The sequence below is a fragment of the Pongo abelii genome, chromosome 5 (genome assembly GCF_028885655.2).
Source record: "Pongo abelii isolate AG06213 chromosome 5, NHGRI_mPonAbe1-v2.0_pri, whole genome shotgun sequence".
NCBI lineage: Eukaryota > Metazoa > Chordata > Mammalia > Primates > Hominidae > Pongo > Pongo abelii.
The window spans coordinates 153,877,888-153,903,911 of NC_071990.2; the positions used below are offsets into that span (position 1 = coordinate 153,877,888).

Genomic DNA, 26,024 nt, shown 5'->3' on the forward strand with positions numbered 1-26,024 from the left:
AAAGCCGTCCTGGGCCACATGCAGCCCACGGGCTGGACAAGCTTGATTTAATAAATGAATTTCATAAAGTATGAATCAATGACTATTATTGGGAAGCAAGAAAGGACTTGAAGCAAAGGCAAAATAAAGTCAACTTGAAGCAAAGGCAAAATAAATCAAGAGACATCTTTAGAAATCTGAAACACCATGAAACATACAAAGAGCAGAGAATGTATAAGAGAAAATCATCAACAGGTTAAAGAAAGTTTAGGGTGATTAACCTTCAGCAGTATTATTGGAAGCGTTCTTTGCCCAGTATAGCCACACTACTTGTGAACCCAGTCTTCGTTACAGAGTGTGCCTGTTCTTGGGGTTTTCAGGTAAATCTGGACAGCGGCAAGCCACTGGCTTACCTTCTCAGTTACTAGACCTTGCAGAATTTGCCAACTTTTATTCATTGCTCCAAGCTGCTCAGCAAAATCAGTCTTATCACTACGTTTACTTTCCACATCCTGACTGCTGATTTGTAGCACGGACTGGTTCACAAAATCCACCGTCAGCTGTTTACAGTTAATGTCTATCTTAAAACCCTAAAAAAAAGAGGAGAAAATAAGATTATACAATAAATGTCTCATTATTTTTCCAGGAGTTGGAAAGCCTTAAGTAACCTTAATATTAATATTATCACTTCCATAACTCAGCTGAAATGGCACAATTTGTCTGTATTCACACAACCTATTATTTTTAGAAGCCGAATATATATTTGTATACGTTTATATGAATATAAACACAGATATACGTGTGTATGTGTGTGTATGTGTGTGTGTGTGTGTGTGTGTGTATATATATATTTAGGTAGAAGATTTAGAACTAGATAAATTATATAACCTCACTATAAAATATTTATAAATTTATTTTTATAATTTCTGTAATTCTTTAAGAATAACACAAAATTATTCAAAATCATTCCTAGTACTAGATATTTCTTCTTATTTCTATAACTGATAATCCATTTTTCTTGCTCTTGAATTCCTATCTGGTCACTGTGTAGGAAACATACATTCCAAGACTTGATTACCATAATTTGAGTTTTTTAGTTCTTTCAAATAAAATGGTCTGAAAATATGAAAAGTTAAAAACAAAAAATTTTAATTACCTTATATTTCTGAAGGTATTCATGAATTGCCTTGTAACCTATGGAATTTTTAATATTATCTTCATCCTTCTGAATAACATTTTCCATTAGAGAAATCCAACTCATGACTTCAGAAATGGCATGGCGGGAAGGCAGTTTATCCATCTGGAGCTGTCCAAGTCAGGGAGAGAACCAGTCCTAAGTGTTAAAATGGAAACCCCAACTTCTGCTAACTTAAAAACCCTACAATAATTCTTAAAAATGTACCAAGAGAGATAACACTCCTTAATGACATTTGGAGATCTTACCCTTTTTGAAAGCTTGAAGTTAAACATCAGGCAAATGCTGAACAATAATAGTCATTTTATGTTCACTTGATATCCAATACTGTAAACACTGTATAAACATTAACTAATTAATCAAAACACTAGAAAGAAGAGAATATTATTCTTATTTTATAACTAGTTTTATGAGTTTAAAAAAACTTAACCACAAAACATTCAACAGATGTATTTCATCAATTATCTTGTAAAATCTCTGCATATTATGACTCAGGAATGTTAAAAGAAGAAAGAAAAATACCACACTACAAGCTATCATTTTCTAGAGTATTTGGCACTCTAATATTTATTCCTAAGAGCATAGCCAATTTCCTCAGTCCTTAGCTGATATACAGTACTTACAATTCGAAATCTTACTTAACATATCACACATTTATGCATATGTGTATTATGATTATTTGCAGGAACAAAAGCAATCATTTAAAATCTTTGTATGTCAACTTTTGTGTGGTGCTGAAAGATATAGCAATGAACGTGGGTTGGTTCCTGCCCTCTGGGGGCGCACAGCTGTTGCTTAGGAGAGATTAGGCATGTACACAAAACACAGCTATCCTGCCTGAAACACAGTGATGAGTGTCAAAGAGAGATAAAGATAAAATGTTCTGGGATTTCAGGAGAGGTGGGTGTATTTTCAGATAAGAGGATTATGTACATCTACTGAATGCCAGTTGCTCTCCTATACATAAGATTTTTTTTACATATATTATGTTCTAAATCTTCATAACCACTCACTTTATGAGAAAAGTGTATGTAACTGTCCACATTTTATCCGGGAGAAAACAGAGTTTAAACAAACCCAGACAAACATTCCAATACACATACCCACACCCACATACACACATTAAAGAAATCCTCAGAGGAAATGCCTTTGGGGCAGGGCTTTGTAGCGTAGTTCACTCTTTTTTTTTTTGGAGACAGAGTCTCGCTGTCACCTCAGCTGGAGTGCAGTGGCGCGATCTCGGCTCACTCCAACATCTGCCTCCCCAGTTCAAACAATTCTGCTGCCTCAGCCTCCCGAGTAGCTGGGACTACAGGCGCACATCGCCACACCAGGCTAATTTTTTGTATTTTAGTAGAGGGGTTTCACCGTGTTGCCCAGGCTGGTCTCGAACTCCTGAGCTCAGGCAATCCACCCTCCTCAGCCTCCCTAAGTGCTAGGATTACAGGTGTGAGCCACTGCGCCCGGCCCGAGTTCACTCAATACAATGGGAGAGAGAAGAGGCCAGGTGTCTGGGACAAAGCTGATTTAAATTTGTGAGCAAAAGCAAATTAATGTATTTCTCCATGTCAAATAGCTTAAGTCAGCTATTTCCAACGAAAGCAATCCTTCTTCTTGTACCTGGTGGAGCTTCTCCTGGATGGCTGGGATATTGGTTAGCAGGTCAGTCCACTGGCTATCAATGTGCGAAAGCTCAGAGCGCAGCGTGGCTGTGTCCACCTTTTTTAGTCGAAGGAGCTGATTTCCAGTACTCAGAACAGATGATTTCAGGGAAGATTGGGCATCCACTTCTTTAGAAAACTCCTGAAACAAGTAGCAATGTTCAAATTAGGGTTAAATAGCCAGACCATTCATTAAAAGGAAAGCGACCAATTTAGTGCATGAAACAATTTCCTTTACATCCTGGAGGGGGTTATGCTGAACACTCAAAGAAAATGAAAGCAGTACACCCTTGCCCTCGAATGAAAGCAAACTACGAAGCCCCTACTTGAGAACTACTTGGAAGAGGCAATGTTGAGTCATTGAGCCCTATTACTCTGCATAATTATGGAACACACATAGTCAACATTAATATATTCTCTATAGCTTCGTTTATTAAGTATATCCACTGATGGTTGACTTCCTTTCTTTTCTTTTTTTCTTTTTAGATGGAGTCGCTCGCTCTGTTGCCCCAGCTGGAGCGCAGTGGCGCAATCTCAGCTCGTTGCAATTTCCGCCTTCTGGGTTCAAGCGATTCTCCTGCCTCAGCCTCCTGAGTAGCTGGGATTACAGGCACGTACCACGATGCCCGGCTAATATTTGTATTTTTAGTAGAGACAGGGTTTCACCATGTTGGTCAGGCTGGTCCTGAACTCCTGACCTCGTGATCTGACTGCCTTGGCCTCCCAAAGTGCTGGGATTACAGGCGTGAGCCACCGCACCTGGCCTGACTTCTTTTCTACTGGTGTATGGGTCAGGCCTAACTTATAGGCCTGAATCAAATGCTTTAGATTCTTAGACTTACCAGGAAAGCATTTAGATGATCACGGACCATTTCCAGCTCTTGTGGGACTGTCACAGATTGCTGAGTCCAAAATTCTAGCCTGTCTTTTGCAGATTGTAACCACTGAATTAGATCTGCAGATTCACTTTGATATCTGTAAGTATATTATGGAGTCTATTAAGTAAACATTTCATCCCTATCTTCTACTCACCTACGTTACTCACCAATGCCAACAGTTTTAAAACAAGAGGTCTGAAGATTTAGAAGAAAAATGCATGAGGTTGGCACTCTGAAATTTTCTTAATATTGATACCTTTATCAAGCCTGTCTCTCTGGGTTTCCGCTGGCCTGTCTTTAAGCTGGGTATAAAAACATATTTCCCCTATTCTTTCACATTGATGCTACTTAGAAAATATTAGATGATGGTTACAAAAAGTCCTTTGAAATAAAGGCGGCTTAGACACAGACTATGTCATTATGTAAAAATCAACCCTCCACCTCGCTGAATGCTTCCCATTGCCCTTGAGAAGCTTCCGCTTCTCAATCCACATTTTCTCTTTCTCTCCCTCTCAGGCTTTACTGTGATATCTCAGACACAGTGATTAGGCAAGGGAGGGTGAAACTCAAAGGTAAGGTGCCTTATGCACCTGCCCCCTGCTCACTTTTAATTATATGTTTATATGAGTATTCAAGAATCCAAGTGGGGACTTTCTACTTATCTTTTTTCTTTTGAGACGGAGTTTCACTCTTGTTGCCCAGGCTGGAGTGCAATGGCGTGATCTTGGCTCACTAAAACCTCCCCTTCCCGGGTTCAAGTGATTCTCCTGCCTCAGCCTCCTGAGTAGCTGGGATTATAGGCATGCGCCACCACGCCTGGCTAATTTTGTATTTTTAGTAGAGATGGGGTTTCTCCATGTTGGTCAGGCTGGTCTCGAACTCCTGACCTCAGGTGATCTGCCCGCCTCAGCCTCCCAAAGTATTGGGATTACGGGCGTGAGCCACTGCGCCTAGCCTCTGCTTATCTTTATTTTCCAAACTATACAATAAGTTCCTAGAAGAGCCATGTCACTTTCAAGTGAATATCTACTTGCCTTATTTATTTATATTTATTTTTGAGACAGAGTCTCGTTCTATTGCCCACGCTGGAGTACAGTAGCATGATCATGGCTCACTGCAGCGTCAACCTCCCAGGCTGAAGCAATCCTCCCACTTCAGCCTCTCCAGTAGCAGGGACCACAGGCATGTGCCACCATACCTAGTCCTTTTTTAATTTTTTTGTAGAGATTGGGATCTTACTATGTTGCCCAGGCTGGTCTTGAACTCCTGTCCTCAAGCAATCCTCCCATATTGGCCTCCCCAAGTAATGAGATTACAGGTTTGAGCCATCATCCCCCACCCCCACTAGCCTTATTAATACAATGCAGCACTTATCTAAAAATATACAAAACAGTCATTGTATTACCTGGTCCAGTGTTTCAATATTGTTTCCAATCTGTGAAGTTCCTTAGACACAGGTTTGAGCCATCATCCCCCACCCCCACTAGCCTTATTAATACAATGCAGCACTTATCTAAAAATACACATAAAACAGTCATTGTATTACCTGGTCCAGTGTTTCAATATTGTTTCCAATCTGTGAAGTTCCTTAGACACTTTATTGGTGTTACTTAGCCAGCGCTCTCCAAGTTGATTTAGTTGGCTTTCTAGATCTGAGCAGCTGATGGATATCAGAAGTCGTTTCCCATCATCTAATACTTGATATAATTTGGGCTGGTATTCATTAAGGCTAGATTTTAAATGCTAAAATCATTGAAATTATTGAGTTAAAAGTTTGGGTATGCAATTTTTGTCTTTAAGAATTATAATTTCTCTGGTACCTACAATGTTCCCATTACCTGTTATTCAAACTTAAACTATACTCACTCAAGCAACATTGAAAACTTTAAGACGTTTCATCTATATTTAAGTATAGACAGTCTCCTTTTGTTGTTTATTATTATTAATTTTTGGTAGTGACTTTAGGTGGATTTAAAACTGTCAAATTATTATTTCAAGAATTGTGTGGCATCAGCATAAACTACAGAAAATGCCTGGTGGAGGCTGAATTTTCAAAAAGAGCTCTCATTAAAAAAAAAGAAAAAAGAAAGACTTTTAATAATGTCCAACTATAAATGACAGAAACATTATCTCCTTTCAATGTCAATAACTTGAAAGAAAAGTAAAAGTAGTAATAAAATAATTGATCACAAGTTTGTTTACATTCTGTTAAAAGTTTTGGTAAGTTTCTAATGGCAATGAGGCGGCTTGTAACACCAACCTGGTAGAGTGTTATGCGGTCAATAAGCCTGTCCTCGTTCTCCTCCACCAGACCCACGCTTGGGATGCTGCTTTCCACCACCTCCAGCTGTCTGCCGAGCTCCTGCTGGTCCTCATCCAGATGGGACCACGTCTAGAAACACAAAATGAGTCTGTGAGCTAAAAAAACCCTTATTAGGGAAAGACATTCTTCCTTGGGAGCAAAATACGTGCTTGACAGTTTCTCCTTAAAGTTATATCAGAGATGTTTGCGTTGGGGCTTGCTTTGGGAAGCAAAAGATGGCTTTAAAGCAAGTAATCAAATGGTGACCCTTGAAAGCATTGTGAATGGGCTCTGGAATCTGCCACTAAGCCCCTTTATGACTGTGCGTAAGCTACTAAACTCTGTACCTCTTTTCCATATATTACAATGGGGATAATAATAGCTATCTTCTCCATCATGAGGATTAAATGGAATAATGTATGCCGTGTACCTTCTATTGGGTATGCACTTTTTTTTTTTTTTAAGATAGGCTCTCACTCTGTTGCCCAGGTTGGAGTACAGTGGCACAATCATGGATCACTGCAGACTCGAACTCCTGGGCTCAAGGGATCCTCCTGCTTCATCCTCCCAAGTAGCTGGGACCACAGGCGCATTCCACCACACCAGGCTAATTAAAAACAATTTTTTTTGTAGAGATGGGGGTCTCACTATGTTGTCCAGGCTGGCCTCAAACTCCTGGCATCAAGATATCCTCCTGCTTCAGCCTCCCAAAGTGCTGGGATTGCAGGCATGAGCCACCACATCTAGACCAGGCATGCATGGTTTTATTCTTTACCACAGTAAGGATTTCAGTCAAAAGGATGGGGATGTTTGCCTTTCATGTAACGAGTAAACAAAACAATTACATTTGCATATGAAACAGATATCTATAAATATGAATATATAGTCTATATATTCTATTAAAGAAAAATACCAAATCACTTATTCCTAAGTTCAGACTTTTATTTTATTTAAAACTGGAAAACACTTTTTAAAAGATCAGTGGAAGTCTTTTCCAGTAATTTACACCATGGGTCAGCAGTTTCTCAGTGTGAGTATGCTCACTTCACTGTGCAGTTGGAGTGGCAACAGGGCACAGTAGCAGAAACCCGTGCTTTTTAAATACACTTACCAAATATCTATTGCCTGGTACTTTCAATGCCTAGGGATCTGGGAGTAAATAAAACAGACACAAACCCAGGCCTTCTAGTGAGGAGAGACAGGCAATCAATAATAAACAATAAACCAAAAACAAACAATAAGTTGTATGGTATAATAGAGTTCTTGTGCTGTGGAAGAATAAAACAGAACTGGGTAGGCGTGGGAGGGAGTGCCCAGGTGTGTGCCTGGTGGGGCTACAATTCAAATGGTGTCGTCAGGTAAGTTTCATGGAGAAACACACATTTCAGGTTGTGAGGTCAGAGAGATGAAGGTGTGATCTCTGACTTTGCCACCAACTAACCACGTGTCTTGGCAAGCAGTTGCTCCCAGACTCATTGCTGAAACAGGGATTCAAAATTCTATCTCAAAGGGTTACGATAAAGATGAGATGGATTCATGTAAATGTAAGAAGTCTTGCCAGGGACCTGACATGTCAATAAAGCGTAACTATTATTACAGAGATTTTGAACGTTAAAGGTAGATGTCTCTCCAAAATATAGGGAATTCCACATCAGGGAATTCCACATCTGGGATTTGGGGGTTAGCTAGCTACGAAAATGTTGGCCCAGGGAAAATCCCATTTAGAAAAAATGCAAATATGACCTGCAGGCAACCCAGTTAAGATCAGTAATATTGTGGGAGTGGATGGGGAAGTCAACAAAGGGGAAAGAGATTATAATCTCTAAAACTTCTAAGGGAAAGAGGAAGAATGAGAAAGAAGGAACAGTTTAGGCAACTGATATAGTTACTGAAGAAAGAAAGGAGGGGACTGTTCCATCAATAATGTCCTACATTTCCACGGGGTTCTATAGCTTGCCAGTAGCCACCACTGAGCACTATTCTGTTCCAAGAGCAACCGCATTTGGGACAGAAAAAAATATTTCTACATTTTTCTTTCATTTTTTTTTTTTTTGAGGCAGAGTTTCACTCCTGTTTCCCAGGCTGGAGTGCAATGGTGTGACCTTGGCTCACTGCAACCACTGCCTCCCAGTTCAAGCGATTCTCCTGCCTCAGCCTCCCAAGTAGCTGAGATTACAGGCACCCACGATGATGTCTGGCTAATTTTTTGTATTTTTAGTAGAGACGGGGTTTCAACACGTTGGTTTGTTTCACCATGTTGGCCAGGCTGGTCTCGAACTCCTGACCTCAAGTGATCCACCCGCCTCAGCCTCCCAAAGTGCTGGGATTACAGGTGTGAGCCACTGCACCTGGCCTATTTCTACATTTTTCATACTCTTAAGTAAGTTATCAGTCTGAATATCAAAACCCCAAATATCTTCATGCGTAGTCTGAAGTCAGTGTGTATCTATCTTACTTTCAACATGGCACAGCAGTTAGCCAAATGTACACAGAAAACACAGGGGGAACAAGCAACACAGAACCATAGGAAAAGTGCAGTCCTGAGCCCAAGAGCACAGCTAGTTCTGAGGTTACGTGAGGCAAACTGCATGGATAGATACGTCTTGCATTAAAGGTCTATTTTGCAGCAGGAAGTTTGCAGCACGGAAGACATGACATCAATGGTCTCACCTCTAGAATGTACTCCAGCTCCACACCCCTCTTGTGAGCCCGTTTCAGTACAGCAGAAGCCTGAGCCATCAGCTCTGTATGGAACTGGGTTTCCTTTTGGACTGCAAAGCTGATTATCTTTCTGAAGAGTGTTTCAGTCAAGATCATATGAGATTCCAGGCCCTGAAAGTATTCCTGCAATTTTTCAGGGAGAAAGAAGTCAGCAACTCATTCATATACTACGTTAGAATCAAAATTGGTTTAGGGCCGGGTGCGGTGGCTCACGCCTGTAATCCCAACAGTTGGGGAGGCTGAAGTGGGTGGATTTACCTGAGGTCAAGAGCTCAAGACCAGCCTGGCCAACATGGTGGAATCCGTTTCTACTAAAAATACAAAAATGAGCCGGGCGTGCTGGCGTGTGCCTGTAATCCCAGCTACTCAGGAGGCTGAGGCACAAGAATCGCTTGAACCTGGGAGGCTGAGGTTGCAGTGAGCCAAGATCACGCCACTGCACTCCAGCCTGGGTGGAGAGGAGTTCACACCAACCCAGGCCTGGAGCTGAGTAGACAGCTCTGCATTTCTAGAGGAGAGTGAAGAGTGAGCGAGGAGTCCTTGACCAGGACAAGGGAGGGCAGAGGGAGCAACTAGGACCAGGTGCACAAATGGGCAAAAAGGAAACACAGGGAAAGGTAGAGGTAAGAACGAGGTGGGCTCCTTTGAAGAGAGGCTCTGAATTTTCCTTTGCCAAGACGGTTGGAGCTCTGGTTGGAGACTCCGTCTCAAAACAAACAAACAAACAAACAAATAAAAACATTGCTTTCCTTCCTCCATGGCTGGGCTTGGGCTCTACTTTCTGAACTTCTAGGATGTTTGTGTGCTCATTCCATGTTGTCAAGCACAGCTTTATATGCACTGATTGATATTATAGATTTGCTTTCCTTGTATTATACCTACACATAACAGAACTGTAGGCCTTGCGCCATCCTACAAATGTTTTTGAAATGTTACCGTTTGTGTATAATAGACCCTGGAGGAAGGAGATCGAGCTTATCCCGTTTCCTATTCCCAGTACCATGATAAAATGGAAGAACTGGCAACTGATAATGACAGTTAACATTAATTATGTGCTTACTGTTTGCTAGGCACTCCATAAATACTTTATCTGACTAATCTCATCCTCCTAACAACTCTATATCTCTATGAGATAGGCAGTTTTGTTTCCAGTTTTACAGATGAGAACACTGAGCACCCCCAGTCTATGTAGCTTGCCCGAGGTCACATAGCTAGTCACGGCAGAGCTTGGGGTTCAAACCCAAGGACAGTGTGGCTTTATCTGTGCTTCTCACCAGCACTGCAGAACTCTCCCTCAGAAAATGGGCTGGTCAGTAGAAGCTAGAATCATTATTTTTAACCAACAATTACCAAATCACAGAATCCTAAAGTTGGAGGAGACTTTGAAGTTCATCTAGCCCAACATGCAATGAAAGCTGAGATTCCTTTTACAAGCCCATCTCCCCTAAAAGCCTTGGCTGGACTACTCATAGCCAGAAGGACTGTCTGCTCAATGGCAGCTTACTCCTTTTATAGTTCTTTTTCTATTGAGGTTTATTTCCCTGTTATTTATACTCATTGATCCTAGTTTCCCCTCTGGAATAACTCAGAATGATCTTTTATTGCTATGGTCAACAATTTGAGAAACACCAGCTGTGAACTTTAAAGCAATGTTTTCAAAGCCAAATGATAAGGCTTTAATAAATCATGAAGCTTTGGACAAAAACGTCTGGGAAAAAATAGGAAGAACAATTTGAAAAAGACAAAAAAAAATCCACCTTTACAAGCCACCAGAGAGCTACACAATGGTAGAAGATTTAAACTTCTATAACCCAATGGGATTTTTTTCGTTTCCCTACAGGAAATTCCCATAGTCTAGAAGGCTGGGTTTCTGGACTGGCAAAATTGCTTTCCGTAATCATTGCCAATAATGCAAGAGCTCTGTGTGCGTGCATGCGTGTGTGTGTGTGTGTGTGTGTGTGTGTGAAATAGGCATTCTTCTACCATGGAGTAGTGTCCAACCTGAGCTTGGCCGTGGCATACAACGATGGAGTGATTTTGGGCCTCCCAAGTTTGATTACATAGTAAATGGCCTTGCTGTTCCCAGGAAGAAAGTCTGAGGTCTACAGCAACTAGAGGAGCATATGTATAAGGGTCAGAGGATCTAAACAATGCACGTAAAAGACACCAACCCAACCCTGGAGCTGAGTAGTCTGCATTTGTAGAGGAGAGCAAGGAGTGAGCGAGGAGTCCTTGACCAGGACAAGGGAGGGCAGAGAGAGCAACTGGGACCAGGTGGACAAATGGGCAAAAAGGAAACACAGGGAAAGGTGGAGTTAAGAATGAAGGTGGGCTGCTTTGAAGAGAGGCTCTGAGTTTTCCTTTGATATTAGCTCATCTAGGGAGAAAGCCTGGCTAATACTAGTGAGGAACTGATCAGTAAAATTACAGGTAAGTTGATTTTCTTTTTTAATTTCCAACATTATAGAAACATACCCCCTATAATTTCTCTGTGCTACTGAAAGCCAGTGGGTTTGAACATACATTTTCTGACCATTTTAAAGAATAACTTATACAAGTAAGAACTCATAAAAGACTGAGAATATTAGGTTTTACTAAATATATATCAGGGTTTGAGAGCATGCTTTCCAATTACATTTTCTCTCTCTCTCTCGCTCTTTTTTGTTATGTACCTTATGTTTGTCAAGTAGTTGCTGAATTTCCTCTTTGGAAGACACGATGATTTTCTGGTCTCCTGCCATCTTCTCCTGACCAGTTTCTAGCAGGTCAGCCAGATCTTGTAGGGCCCTCTCATACTGGCTCTTGAGTGTAAGGTTCTGGTTCAGACCACTCCTCCGGGAGCCAATGGTCATCATCAGCTCATCATACATGTCCTAAGAAGCAGAGACCACAAGACTCACTCTCAATTCATATTCTGGCAACTCTAAAAGCATATGAACTATGAACGCACTAAGCCCAAGACCCAACCAAGAAAATAACTTCAGGGATGTGCCCTGTGGAAATGCTCTGCCTGTAAGCTGTCTGCTTGTCTTTCCTATGAGCCTTACTTTGAAAACATGCTTCAAAAAGAAATGACCTTTGGACTTTTATTCTCATGCCTATGATATTGGTTGTGACTTTACAGTGTCTTGATACCTGGTGGTTCAAGTTCTCTCATTAATCTTATTTGGTATTCTTATCTTGTTGTTTTAAATTTTATTTTATTTCTAACTGACAATAAAGCACAATGGAGAAACTGAAAAAAACTGAATTCATAAAAATGTAAGTATGAAGTCACTGAGTGAAAGGATAAAATAAATATTCAATAAATAATGTGGAAACAATTCAACTCTTTGAAGAAAAATAAAGTCTTATCTCATGCCACATACCAAAATGCAACTTAGATTGATTACAAAATAAAAATTTAATAAGTTAAAATATGAAAGGAAATAAAGATGTGTCTATAAAAAATAAGCTTAATATTTTAAGATTTTAAAGGACATGTAAAAGTGTTTCCTAGAAATGATATATGAGGTAGATTTGACAACTGTTTTCTCAGGATATCAATAGCTTATGATGAGATGTGGGGTAAAACTGTTGAAAAACTGTCCATGTGGCTGAGGGACATGTCATAGAAAATGTAATTCCCATTTTTACAGTGTTCTCAACATTCATATAATTTCAGAGCAATTGAATATAATATTCTTAACATTTTCCTGCTAAATAATAATCATATTAGGGACTATCCCTCAAACAAAGAGCTAGAGAAACAGGGGAGTTTAATGTGAGCAGAAAAGAGTTTCAAACTTAAGAAGGCAATATTTTTGCCAAATATGGTGGAGTAAATAACTATTTAAACTGGAAAGGCATTTTAGGAGATGATGACACACCAAACACAAAATTTATTTGAGGCATATGGATCTGATTAACATATCATATTAAGGTTTAGCAGGCCAAAATGGTTCAATCTGGAAGAGTTCAATTTTAATGCCTATTTACGGCAATGACATTTGACTTTTATACCTGATGCTTAAGCACTGTCAGAAAACTGTCTAAAAAAGTACAAAGTGGGGGAGGTGGGCTTATGACATTATGAAATGTTAGATAAAGGATAGATACAGTTAAAATAAAAATGTTCTTTTGTTTATAAGGTCTATTTTATTTTCTCAAAGAAAGAACTCACAACCCTGTACTGGACTGAGGTTACTAATTCTCAATAGTTTTGCACACAGAGAAAATCTAACGTGTGTGTCTGTGTGACTGTACACAATTGTACACAATTTCTTCTTGATCAAACATAACTGTATTGCCTAGCTGATGCTAAATTTTGTTGGTCTAATATCCAAGGATCTTCTTCCTATCCCAATATCAGATTCTTGCCTGCATGTCATATCTAGGAAAGGAAATTAACCTAAAGCGTTATTCTCTATTCCTGAAGGATGACAGGAAGTCTGTTTAGATTTCAACTACCTTCTAGTTTAATTTTTGTTGTTGTTGTTGTTCTAGAATTGAAACAATGTCTCTATTCCATTCAAACATATATGGAGGATAAACTATAGTTCTTGCCTTAGAAAAAAACACTTTCTAAAAAGTATTACTTTGATTATTTGCTTTTCAAAATAGTATTTGAAGACATAGTGCAATATGAGGGTAGATATCCCTTTTTTAAATTTTTCTAGGTAGGACTAAAAATTATTCTATTTTCTACAGTAGAAAATAATATGCTACAACTAAACTATACTGTAATGCTTAACCATGAGAATAATAATAAAGTAACTGTCAGAAAAACATATGAATCTTAGAAGCATGAAAACAACTCATTTCCTTGTACTAAACATGTTAAGCTTCAGAAAATTTTCTAGGAGTTACTTGGCAGAAAGATTAGGACCTAAGTGGCATGAATTTTATAAAGAAAGCCAAGAAAAATAAAGTGATTTTTTTCTCGACTTCAAGTTTGATGTACCCCTGCAGCTGAATACTACTGGCTGAAGGCTGCACCTGGAGCTTGGAGAGTTCTTGCATGGACGGCTGCTCGACCTGTAACTTGTCACCACGCCTCTTTAATTCAATGATTCCTGCATCCAATTCTTTGAGTCCATCTTCAGCCTGTTGTATTGCCTAGGTAAGATCCGTGACATGACATTTTATTAAAACTCCCATGAACAATTTCCCCACGGAAGATGTGATTATTGTATCTCTTTCTGTGTTTCTCTTCTCCACGTAAAACATTCTCAATATATACAAAAGGAATCATTTCAATAAAACAAACCGAAAGCCATGTTCAGAGGGTATATAGAAAACAGAAGAAGGCCCCTTATTAGTACAGAGCAGTTATCTTACAGATAATGAGGCAGGAGAAAGTCAGGGTAGAGGGCTGGGAGAAGGATGTCTTGCATAAACAAAAAAGGGAGTTTTTGAAAAGCAACAGTTAAAAAAAGGAGCATCATTTAGGACATAGTTAAAAAAAGGTATTTGCCTGAGATTTTCTAAGGGACCATGTTCTGCTGTCCTTGAAACATAGTTGTGAGCATCTTTGGAGAGAGATTCAGTGAGGCAACAAAACATATATTACAGCATGGTCAAGGAATCTGTGCTCCTTGTTGTGAAGTGGAAAATCAATCGGTCAACAAGTATTCAAGTGGCTGCTATTGCTAAGCCTTGTCTTCCCAGTGTGAGGTCTGTAGAAGCAGAACAAGATCTCATCCTGTCCTTCAAGGAGTTGATGGTCTGGTTAGGAAGCCAGAGTAAACAGAGAAAAATAAAGCAAGGCTGAATATAAGTAAATACTAAACTCGATAATGCAACTCATCCCCATTAGCGGAGACCAGAGAAGGGAGATACCAGACCACAAATCCTGGAGCAGCCTAAGCAGGCATTTGGAAAGAGGGCAACAGAGGTTGCCCCTGAAGGAGGACAAAAGCAAGACTCCAGATGGCAGATGAAACACATGTGTCCAATGTTCTCTTTCCTGAAAACCCCCTACAGTCAGAGTGAGTATTTTGTTTGCTTGTTTTTTGGCATATTTTTCCCCATAAATCTAGACAAAGGAACAGAAAAGAAAACAATGCCAACAATATGTTGGGAGCTAGAAGTCAAAAGAATACATGATAATTGACTTAGGAAATCTGGGGAAGCTGAATTCTAAACCAGTGGAGGATCTCCGCCACCACTTCAGAGCAACAGAAATCTCTGGAACTCTGGGTGAAGTAAGCTGGGGTGCTAAGTAAGGAGGGTTAATGAAGAGCTGCTTAAAGGACAGTTAACCCACAGATGCCCCTCCTTATTCCATACTGTCCCTTTTTCTTCCCGGGTAAAAGACTGAAAGTGTGTTCTCTGGAGAAGGTAAAACAGACTGAGGGGCACTGGACACAGCTGTGAGCTTGAGTGCTTGACTGAAAGCAAGGGATGAAATAACTGGATGCTTCTTGCATGCTGAATGTGGGGCCCCTGAGTCTTCTCTCCCTGGGGCAAGAAGTGCTGCAGTCAGGGCTCTAGTCTCCAGACAGGAGAGGGAAAAATATCTGAAAACACCAATAAGACAGGACTGACAATTTGACAGAAGGACTCTCTAACAAATAAATGGTCCATAGAGACCATCCGGCAGGAACTCTTAAAATTGTCATGTTCCATCCACACAGAGTTCCCTTTCAGCTGTTTAGTCCTCCATCCTAAACCTGAATAAGCAACAAAAGATTGCAATATGCCTTTCGATGACATGAAAGATGGGGACTAACAGAAGCAAACAAATAAAAGCAAGCTGGAGGAAAACACAGGAAAAGTAGAACTTCAAACAAAAAAAAATTAATATACCCAGAAAGATATAAACGATAATGTATTCATTAAAAAAATAAAAAATACTACAAAAAGGATCATTCAGAGAACCAAAGTGAGCTCTGGGAAAATTAAATACATGACAGCAGAAATGCCAAACTCAGTATAAGAGTCTGGAGTTGAAATTGAGGAAGTTTCTCAAAAAGCAGAGCAAAAAGACAGAGAAAGGTCTCTTGGTAAGACAATTCAAGGGTTGAACCAGAGTATCTGACAAAAAGGAGTTCTCCAGAAAAGAAAACAGGTAAAATGCAGGAAAGAAACGTATTAAATAAATCATTAGAAAATTTTCCAGAACAGAAAGATGAGAGCTGCCAAATCAGAAGAGCCCCTTGAGCTCCCAGCCTAGTGGATAAAAATAGATCCTCCCCAAGGCATGTGATTGTGAAATTTCAGGACACTGGAAACCTTTGGGAATTAGAATGTTTTTAGATTCCTTAAGACAACACTGAGAGCTAGAAAACAATGGAGAAAAAGCCTTGAAACTCCAAAAGAATTCATATTCAACAAACGACCCTAAAGGATCACATAAAAACAGAAAAGCGATCAATAAAGTGTGAACATGGTATAAGAACATTTTCAGACGTACATCTGGAAAAATAAACTTATCACGTACCCTTTCTAAGAAAGGACATGCACTAACCAAACAAGGAAGCAATGCAGTAAAGAGAAAGACTTGGGATTCAGAAGAGAGAAGATCCAACATAGGAAGAAATGAAGGGATTCTCAGGATGGTGGTGAAGGGAGATCCAAGAAGACAACTGTGCACCAGGTTTATGAGGCAAGAGAACTGCTCTGGATTGGAACAGCATGACTCAAGAGATGACTATATCAAGTGAGGTGTGTCTTCCCCATGCCCTCTGCTGTTATTGCCTTTTTAATCCAAGTTGGGTAGGCATGGAATTAGCACGTTCATTAGTTGCATTCCTTTTATTCAAAGAATAACATCTAATTGGTTATTTCTTCATCTGTGACATTCAGTTATATTGGTCAAAAGTTAGTAAAAATTATTACTTGTGATCATACATATCTTATAATTCATATTAGAAATCCAAAGCAAGACATCACTACAGTTGCTCCAGTCTTTTTTGGAATCACACATACATTATAAGCCAAGAAAAAAAAAACAAAAAGATTTTTAATGGGGGGAAATAAGAAATCTCTTTAAAAAGCAGATGAAATTATGGTCAAGAAAAATGCACAGCCGGATGCGGTGGCTCACACCTGTAATCCCAACACTTTGGGATGCTGAGATGGGAGAACTGCTTGAGCCCAGGAGTTCAAGACCAGACCAGCCTGGGAAACAAAGTGAGACCCTATCTCCATATTAAAATAGATACATTTTATTTTACGTATATACATATACACACACACACACACACACACATATATTTTTAAAAATAAATAAAAAGAAAAATGCACACTCACAGTTTTGCAAACTATTTTGAGAGGTGTTCTTTAACACACACACACACACACACACACACACACACACACACACATTATATGTCAGATTATTCTCTATAGTCTATCCATAGATTCCCGGGAAGTTCACTGAAATTAAATCAGAGAATTCTATTAAAACACATACTTCTCATAATTACTTAGCTTATGAAACAGGAGATATTCTAACATCCCTCCCATTTCTTCTATCTTCTGCATTTTCATGCCATCATGCCAGTTTGGGTTCTCATTCTTTCTCTCCAGTACAGCTACACGAAGCCTCATGATGGATCTCCTGTTTCCTGACCCTGGTGCTGTCATGTAAACTATCCAGAAGCAAGATCTAGAACTGCCGTTCATTTTTACCTGCAAACATCCCCTACAACTTTCCATGGCCAGGGATCTCCCAGCTGAGTCTAAACACCCAAAAGTGTGCAAGATGATTTACCAGGATGAAACACTACATCTTTCATTTATATTCAACCACATTAATTTTCAATTTTGGTTGTAGCATGTACACAAACAAAAATTGAAAATAAATGTGGCTGAATTTAATTGTGATTTATAACATAAATTGCTTATAATTTATAAATAAATAAAAATACATACATTTATGCTGCATATTTATTTCCTTTTTTTTTTTTTAGCTAATGAGGCATACAACAAATAAAGTGTACAGGTAACTAGTTTATAGAATAAAGTCCAAAGTCTCACATTCAACAGGCCCTACAAACTGCCTTAAATTTACATATCCAATCTTGTTTGTCCTCAGTCACTTTCATTTATCTTAAATTCAGCTAAAATAGGATTACCTGTGTTTTTCCCTAAGTGCTCAGAATTCTCTAACAATTTGTGCCTTTATTCTTGCTGTCCTCTTTACCGTGATATCTTTCTTTCCTGTTGTTGTGTGTCCAAACTCTTAAGTTCAGTTCAAATTTCCCTCTACAAAGCTTCCCTAATCCTACCCCTGCTGGAGGCCAGAAGGGTCTGAGTATCCATAATGCTTTGTCAGTACCTCTCCCAGGACAGTTTGACTTTCTGCCCTATGTCATTGAGGTTCATATCTAATCTCATCATTGGGCAGAAAACTCCTTCAGGTCAGCATCTGCCATGGATACCTTTTCCCAGCTCACATTTCCTAGTTCTGTGTAGATGTAAGTAACAGAGTCAATGTCACCTGGTATGTTATTCAAACCCAGTACTCAAAAACAAAAATACTACAAACAAAAGTGCTACTGTGAGCCATTAATCTTTCATAGAATATTTAAAATTTCATAGTAAGTCATATCTCCTCTATGCATTTTCTCTTCTAGGAAAAGGCAGCTATAAATACCTCTATTTGTTCTGCTACGGGCTGTTCAAACACATTTGCCAGTTTCTGCAGAATGATGTATTTGTTGTCAGCCAGTGATGTAAACAGCACTTTCAGATCATTCTAAGGAGGAAAGCAACAGGAAAACTCAAAATGTGTAACAGGGAATTCAAAATACTTGTAAATATAACACAGATTCTAAGAAATAATATAGAGGCATAGAAATTTAATTTCCAGGAGAAACAATACTGTGCTATGGGAAGGTAAAAGGACCTGGTAACAATTTACTTATGTGCTAAAACTGACTCCTAAGAATCTGTTACCCAAAGTATTTTCTACATAATACAAATGAAGTTGAACCATACATGTAAAAAGCAACGCTTGTCACCCTAATCTCATTACATCCAAAATAAATGAGCACAGTGAAACATTGCACAGAAATATTATGTTAGTGGCTCTTATCTAGGGAAATAACCTATAGGTGTTATCCTGATTTGGGAAATAATATGGTACTTAAGAATCATATGATTTCCATTTTGCTCTCTCCTCTCCTTCCCTCCCTCCATCAGTTTCTTCTTCTATTTTTGGAAAATTTGCACAAGCTTTAAAAAAGCCATCCAGAAGTTTAGAAAATAAATATTATCCATGGTGACCAAAAACATGTGAAGAGACAACACAAAAAGATCTTGTTAGGTATTTTGTTCAAAAATATTACTCATTTAAATGTCCAAATATATTTATATTGAGTTAGATTTGTACAAAAAGGAGACAACTATTAGAACTTTGGTACTTAATTCCACAGGGAATAATAAATTAGAAGAATATTTAAATTATAAAAAATTTTGGCCAGGTGCAGTGGTTCATCTCTGTAATACCAGAATTTTGGGTGCCTGAGGCAGATCACTTGAGGCCAGGAGTTCAAGACCAGCCTGGGCAACAAAGTGCACCCGGTCTCTACAAAAAGATTTAAAAAAAAAAATAAGTGGACACAGTGGCATGCCTGTAGTCCTATTTACTTGGGAGGCTGAAGTGGAAGGATCCCTTGAGTTCAGGAGTTTGAGGTTGCAGTGAACTATGATCACACCACTACATGCCGGCCCGGGTGACCTTATCTCAAAAAAAAAAAAAAAAATTACCAAAAAATGTATTTTTTCTCTAAAATATCAACAAATAAGTTCTATTTCATAATAGCAAACGTATATTCGTCAGAGGTTAAAGCTCAACTAAGGACCTCTTCACCAGGGCCTGATCACACATATCACCAACATGCAAACATTCTGACTAGCTAATGAGTAGAAAGATAATCGTACCAAGGAAGAAAAACATCTATAAGAACATGTGAAGGTTTTATAATGCAAATCCAGGTCTAAAAAGCAAAATAATGGGTGCATTATGCAGCAAAAAATATAAAATTGAAAATGTAGTGCTGAACACGAGAACTAGAATAGTTGCCACTAATGAAAACTCAAAGCAATCTGCAAGTCTAGTGGCTAACTAAATAGGAAATTATAATAACAGCCCTGGAAAAATCCTAGAAACAATAGTTTTACATATGAGTTACTAGGTCTGTATCATTCAACTGTGTTCAGAGTAAGGTCACGTGGGCCATTAAAACCATCACACATTTATCTGTTTTTAAGCCTAGTAAAAGATGTCCTGCATTCACCTGAACAGAAGCCTACATTATCTACATATGTATGTATACTGACATTCGTCCAGTTCATCTAAATGAGTAGCTAAGTATATATAACATAACACGGATTAGAAATGAAGAGTGCATATATAGATTTCCTGTATGCCAGTTTTATGCTTTGTTTTGTTTTGTTTTGTTCTGTTTTGAGACAGAGTCTTGCTCTGTCACCCAGGCTGGAGTGCAGTGGCACGATCTCGGCTCACTGGAACCTCAGCCTCCCAGGTTCAAGCAATTCTCCTGCCTCAGCCTCCCAAGTAGCTGGGACTATAGGCATGCGCCACCACATCTGGCTAATTTTTGGTATTTTTAGTAGAGACGGGGTTTCACCGTCTTGCCCAGGCTGGTCGTGAAGTCCTGAGCTCAGGGGATCCACCTGCCTCAGCCTCCCAAAGTGCTGGGATTACAGGCGTAAGCCACCGTACCTGGCCCATTTTTATGCTTTTAATAGCATATTTTCTCTCTTAACTATGTTCTACTCAAGGTGATAGGAAACACAGAGTTCATATTTCTGGAAGTCAGACTAATTATTGGGAGGGACTAGTCAAGAAGATAGTAAAGCAAAGAATATGATTGATTCTAAAATTACTAAATAAAAACTTTAAGAGGTGCTAGTAAATCACATGGATATTGACTTTTTTAAAAAATAAAAATGCAAAGCATTGAACTATTTTTGTATTATTACACTTGTGATACAACAGGATGATTAAGGTATCCATATATTACAAACTTAAAATACGTCACTTTTTTTTTCTTATAGTCACTGGAATTATTGGCAGGGCAAAAAGGAGCAGGATTCTAGCCATTGAGAAACAGATTTGTAGAAAGTTTCAAGCTTTAAAACCAATTGTGTCTGGGCACAGTGGTTCACACCTGTATTCCCAGGACTTTGGGAGGTGGAGGCAGGCAGACGACCTGAGGTTGGGAGTTCGAGACCAGCTTGGCCCACATACAGTGAAAGCCCATCTCTACTAAAAAATACAAAAATTAGCTGGGCATGGCACGCATGCCTGTAGTTCTAGCTACTTGGGAAGCTGAGGCAGAAGAATTGTTTGAACCCGGGAAGCGGAGGTTGCAGTGAGCTGAGATCTCCCCATTGCACTCCAGCCTGGGCAACAAGAGCAAAACTCTGTCTCAAAATAAATGAATAAATAAATAATAAAATAAAATCAGTTGTGCCACCTCACTCATTCATTAAAGAATTCTTTCGTTCATTTTCCAATTTTTAAAATAATTTACAATACACAATTACATGTTTGGTGAATTTATTTGAGGTTACGTCCATGGGTAAAATTTTTAAAAATACAAAATAGTTTATAATTGACTTTATTGTGATTCTATATACGTAATGTACATCTATATAACATCTATGCATCCTTCCAAATAGCCTTTTTGGTATAGAATAATGTTAGCAGTCTGGCAAAAGCTAATCCTCAAAGATTAAATGCAGAATGAAGGCATACCCTTCCAGTAACTGCTGAGTACTGACAGCATACCAAGGTGTTCGGTGCAAAGTTAAAACAAAAAAGAAAATGGTTTGTGACTTGACCTTTAATTATGTTAACATTGGAAACTTTCTCTCAACTAAATTGGAACACAAATATTTTGAAATGTCTTTTTGTTCGTGAGCTGGCCACCAACAAATAGAAACTTGTTGGCAGAAGAAAAATAGAGAACGTGATTTAAAGAGAATTCCATGATTCTCTTAGATCCGTAAAACAAAATAAGTTCCAGAGCATTCATGCCTAATTCATATTTTACTGTGACTGGTGATAATTACCAATAAAATTTAAAAGTATGAAAGTACTAAAGATACTAAATGCAATTCACAAAAGACATGGGGAATGAGAGCAAAAGGGACTGCTGAGGCACTTGGGGATTCTGACTTGATCATCTTGGGGGCAGTAACTATCAGGGAAGACTGCTAGATAGCAGTACCACTGATTCAGGGACAAGACTGAGTTGCTGGTGGTACCATCAACTGGTAAAGGATATTGGATAAAATTTAAGAGACTCTAATGAAGGCCCACATTCTCCATCTTCCCTGAGATCACCCTAATATGACAAAATACAAAAATATATATATTCTTTGAGTAAAATCCTGGCTCTAGTTCTTAATGGTTGAGTAACATTGAAGTAATTTAATCTTTCTCTTGGTTTTAGATCCTATATCTCTTATAATACTACCACTAATAACAATAACAACACTTGCTGAGTGCTTACTATGTATCAGGCACTGTTCAGAGTATTTTAAACACATCTCAACTCATTTCATCCTCACCACAGTCTATGAGGCAATTAATATGAGTATGAGTATGATTTGATAGTTGAGGATACCAAGGTTCAGGGAAGTCAAGCTGCAAAGTTATACAGCAGTAAGTGACAAAGCCAGAATTTGAACCCAGACTGTTAGCTTTGGAGACTACATGTTTAATTTTTACTGTTCTGACTTTGCAAAATTATTATCAGAACAATGTTTGCAGGATGTTGCAAACATTAAAGACAATGAATATGAGAAAATATTTTGTGAATAAAAAAATGGGAAACTCAAATGTTTGTGATAGTTTTACTCTGTGGTTTTAAGAATGTAGACTACCAGAAGGCAGTGGTAATTTGTGCCTCTAAATGAATGTCATGAAAATTCCATGTTTCTCGGCTAATGCTACATTTATTTATAGTATTTTTTTTTTTTTTTTTTTTTTGCAAATCAAAACTCTACATCAAACTCTTGGCCCTAATGACATGTCTCTATTTTATAAAATCTTTCATGTTGGTTAAAAATAACATTCAATTAAAACTTACGTATTCTCAAAGAGTGCTTTTTATTAGGAATGAAAAATCAGCACTAAAAGTTTATCAGCAGCTTTTGCATTTGTTCCAGTATATAATCATAGGAAAGGTTTCCTAAGCACACAATAAGAATTATAATATGGGGCTAAAAGGCAGTAGGTCTGAGGAGTTAGGATTGGAAAGTAAGGTACTACATTTTAACACAGGTAGAAGTAATTAGACCACAGCCACTTTCAAAGACTCTTAGGTACTACAGTCTATGGCCCTTTCTATATTCCAACACTTTCTGCGTACTCTTTTTTTTTTTTTTTTTTTTTGAGACAGAGTCTTGCTCTGTCGCCTAGGCTGGAGTGCAGTGGTGCAATCTCGGTTCACTGCTACCTCTGCCTCCCGGGTTCAAGCGATCCTCCTGCCTCAGCCTCCAAGTAGCTGGGATTACAGGCCTGCACCACCACACCCTGCTAATTTTTGTATTTTTAGTAGAGATGGTTTGCATTATGTTGGCCAAGCTGGTCTCAAACTCCTGACCTCAAATGATTTACCTGCCTTGGCCTCCCAAAGTGCTGGGATCATAGGCATGAGCCACTGTGCCTGGCCATTTTCTGCATATTCTTTCACAATGTGTTTAAACGCCGGTATTAGCAACTAAAAATTATAATTATAATGATCCATAAATTTGACTTTTATTGATTGAATTTATAATTCTATTTAGTCCTAGTTTGAAGTGGGTGGTTTTCTCAACCTTCCATTTCTAGGAGCAAAAAATCTTTAGCTTCTAATCCTTTAATTCAACCCCCTTCATTTTCTACAATGCTCTTGTTCTTCATTATGCATTTAAAAAAACAACAACCAGGTTTGTAACACAGACTCGTGACTGACTATTATTGAATACCTAGAGAACGGTCAAGTATCCTTTGATAATGTCTTACTTACCTGGAAATTTAGTATTTGCTGAAGCCTTTCTTTCATCTGATGACATCGTTGATTCACTACTGAGTCTAGCAAGGATAACCTGCCCAAAAGACAACCCAAAGTATCTTCAATAACATCTCGATTATCACCATTCTCTGGAAAAGCTTGGGAAAACAAGTTTTTGTTCTTATCCATTTCTTCAGACATTTCCTTAATGTCTTTGGCAAGATTCTAGAGGTGATAAAAGGGCATTTTTCAGTGTTTAGATACATGAATTGATATGCAAATCATGTTATTTTCTCATAGAAAGTCAACTAAATCTCTCTGGCTGCTTAGTAATAATCAGACCTAAGACAACTGGAACCTCTTTCAAATACTTCTATACATTTCAGGAAGTTGCTCTTAGAGACTTTACCTCATTCACTAGTAATAATGAGCAATGTAAAGTGCTATTTAGGAATTTGGTAGTTTTTTAAGCATGTGTTTCACATTTGGAAGATTTGTGATACATAACAGTGTTTCTACAAAGAGTTTCCCATTTTTCCCTCTTACTTACACAAGACAAAGAATGAAAATGCAAACTATAAATATTCTGCATTTAAGCAATTATGTTCTGCATTATTAGAATTGTTTTATGTTTGACTTTATGCATAAAATTAATTATCCCATCAAAATGACAAGTGCTTTGTAATGTTATACACACACAGGCATGAACTGCTAAACTTACCTCTTGGTTGAAGAGACAAGTCTCTGTTTCTTCTGGTAAAAGTGCTGTGGCAACAAATAAACGTTCTTCAACGTCATCCAACCAAGTAGAGGTGGCTGAGACCCCATCATACAACTTCTGCTCCAAGTGTATACTCTGCCTCTTTGCCCCTCCACTCTGGGAAACACAAAACAGGGTCAAATAATCAATTTCAGTGTTTTGAAAATCCAGGAAAAATATCAGGATGGTGCCGGCACAGTGTTCACACCTGTAATCTGAGCACTTTGGTAGCCCAAGGCAGACGGATCACTTGAGGTCAGGAGTTCAAGACTGGCCTGGCCAATAGGGCAAAACCCCATCTATACTAAAAAATACAAAAATTTGCCAGGCGTGGTGGCATGTGCCTGTAGTCCCAGCTTCTTAGGAAGCTGAAGCATGAGAATCACTTGAACCCAGGAGGTGGAGGTTGCAGTGAGCTGAGATCATGCTACTGCACTCTAGCCTGGGTGACAGTGCAAGACTCTGAAAAAAATAAAATAGAATAAAATAAAAAACAAGAAACAGGATGGGGCCAGGAGCGGTGGCTCGCGCCTGTAATCCCAGCACTTTGGGAGGCTGAGGCGGGCGGATCACGAGGTCAGGAGATCGAGACCATCCTGGCTAACATGGTGAAACCCCGTCCTCACTAAAAATAAAAAAAATTAAAAAAATCAGCCAGATGTGGTGGCACACACCTGTAGTCCCAGCTATTCGGGAGGGTGAGACAGGAGAATCACTTGAACCCAGGAGGCGGAGGTTGCAGTGAGCCAAGATTACACCACTGCACTCCAGCCTGGGTGACAGAGTGAGACTCGGTCTCAAAAATAAATAAATAAATAGGATGGGACTCCAGGGTCCAGTGATCTCTGTTTCGGCACTTATCACTAGCGTTGGGTCTCATGCTCAGGGGTAGATGGAACAGTCTCACAGATGCCAGGCAAATCAATACAAGCAAAACAACACTCTTATAAACCAAGCCAAACACACTGATAACACAGCCTTACCTGGGATGAAACCTCCTCAAAGGCTTGGTTCAGTCCATCCAGCAAAGATGTAACTGCAGATTTATCTTGGGTCGGCACATCCCCTTTGTACAGTGGCACACCAGACAACAGTCGATTTGGTCTGCTATAAAGCTGTAGGCAAACAAAGGCAGCTTGTTGAAGAGCATATGCATTATGTCCCAGTATTCTCATTTGGAAATGCACACTGAAATAGATGCTGAAAAAACTGTCCATATGAAAATTTCTTCTAGAGAAATATAACTTCTACAACATGCCATGTCCACTGAACACAGTGGCCAGATGCATCAATGGCAATGTTTCCATGGATGGATTTTTTTTTTTAAGCAGTGGAAAAAAATGTCTGACAGATAGAAGGAATAAGTTCTGGTGTTCTATTACACAGGAGGTCAAATATAATTAACTATAACATATTGTATATCTCAATAGCTAGAAGAGAGGATTTTGAATGTCTCTACCAAAAAGAAGTGATAAATGTTTGAGATGATGAGTCTGCTAATTACCCCGACTTGATCATTACACACTGTATACATGTATCCAAACATCACACTGTACACCAGAAATATG

The 26,024-nt window shown here is 38.8% G+C and overlaps 1 protein-coding gene across 6 annotated transcripts in view; it reads right to left on the reverse strand.

Annotated features, from left to right (window-relative positions):
- The window catches only part of SYNE1 (spectrin repeat containing nuclear envelope protein 1), a 512,392-nt gene that overhangs the window by 110,077 nt on the left and 376,291 nt on the right, over positions 1 to 26,024 (reverse strand). For 5 of the 6 annotated variants that reach the window (XM_054558331.2, XM_054558330.2, XM_054558328.2 and 2 more), the window contains 13 exons: positions 25,440 to 25,571; positions 24,418 to 24,573; positions 23,712 to 23,921; positions 18,320 to 18,421; positions 13,714 to 13,833; positions 11,409 to 11,609; positions 8,686 to 8,859; positions 5,974 to 6,105; positions 5,260 to 5,456; positions 3,678 to 3,810; positions 2,795 to 2,977; positions 1,136 to 1,285; positions 393 to 569 (listed from right to left, as the gene is read on the reverse strand). In XM_054558331.2, the coding sequence (XP_054414306.2) occupies positions 393 to 569; positions 1,136 to 1,285; positions 2,795 to 2,977; positions 3,678 to 3,810; positions 5,260 to 5,456; positions 5,974 to 6,105; positions 8,686 to 8,859; positions 11,409 to 11,609; positions 13,714 to 13,833; positions 18,320 to 18,421; positions 23,712 to 23,921; positions 24,418 to 24,573; positions 25,440 to 25,571 (2,067 nt within the window). Of the gene's footprint in view, positions 1 to 392; positions 570 to 1,135; positions 1,286 to 2,794; positions 2,978 to 3,677; positions 3,811 to 5,118; positions 5,165 to 5,259; positions 5,457 to 5,973; positions 6,106 to 8,685; positions 8,860 to 11,408; positions 11,610 to 13,713; positions 13,834 to 18,319; positions 18,422 to 23,711; positions 23,922 to 24,417; positions 24,574 to 25,439; positions 25,572 to 26,024 lie in introns of those variants that run through there. The other variant, XM_054558333.2, reaches the window with a different exon arrangement.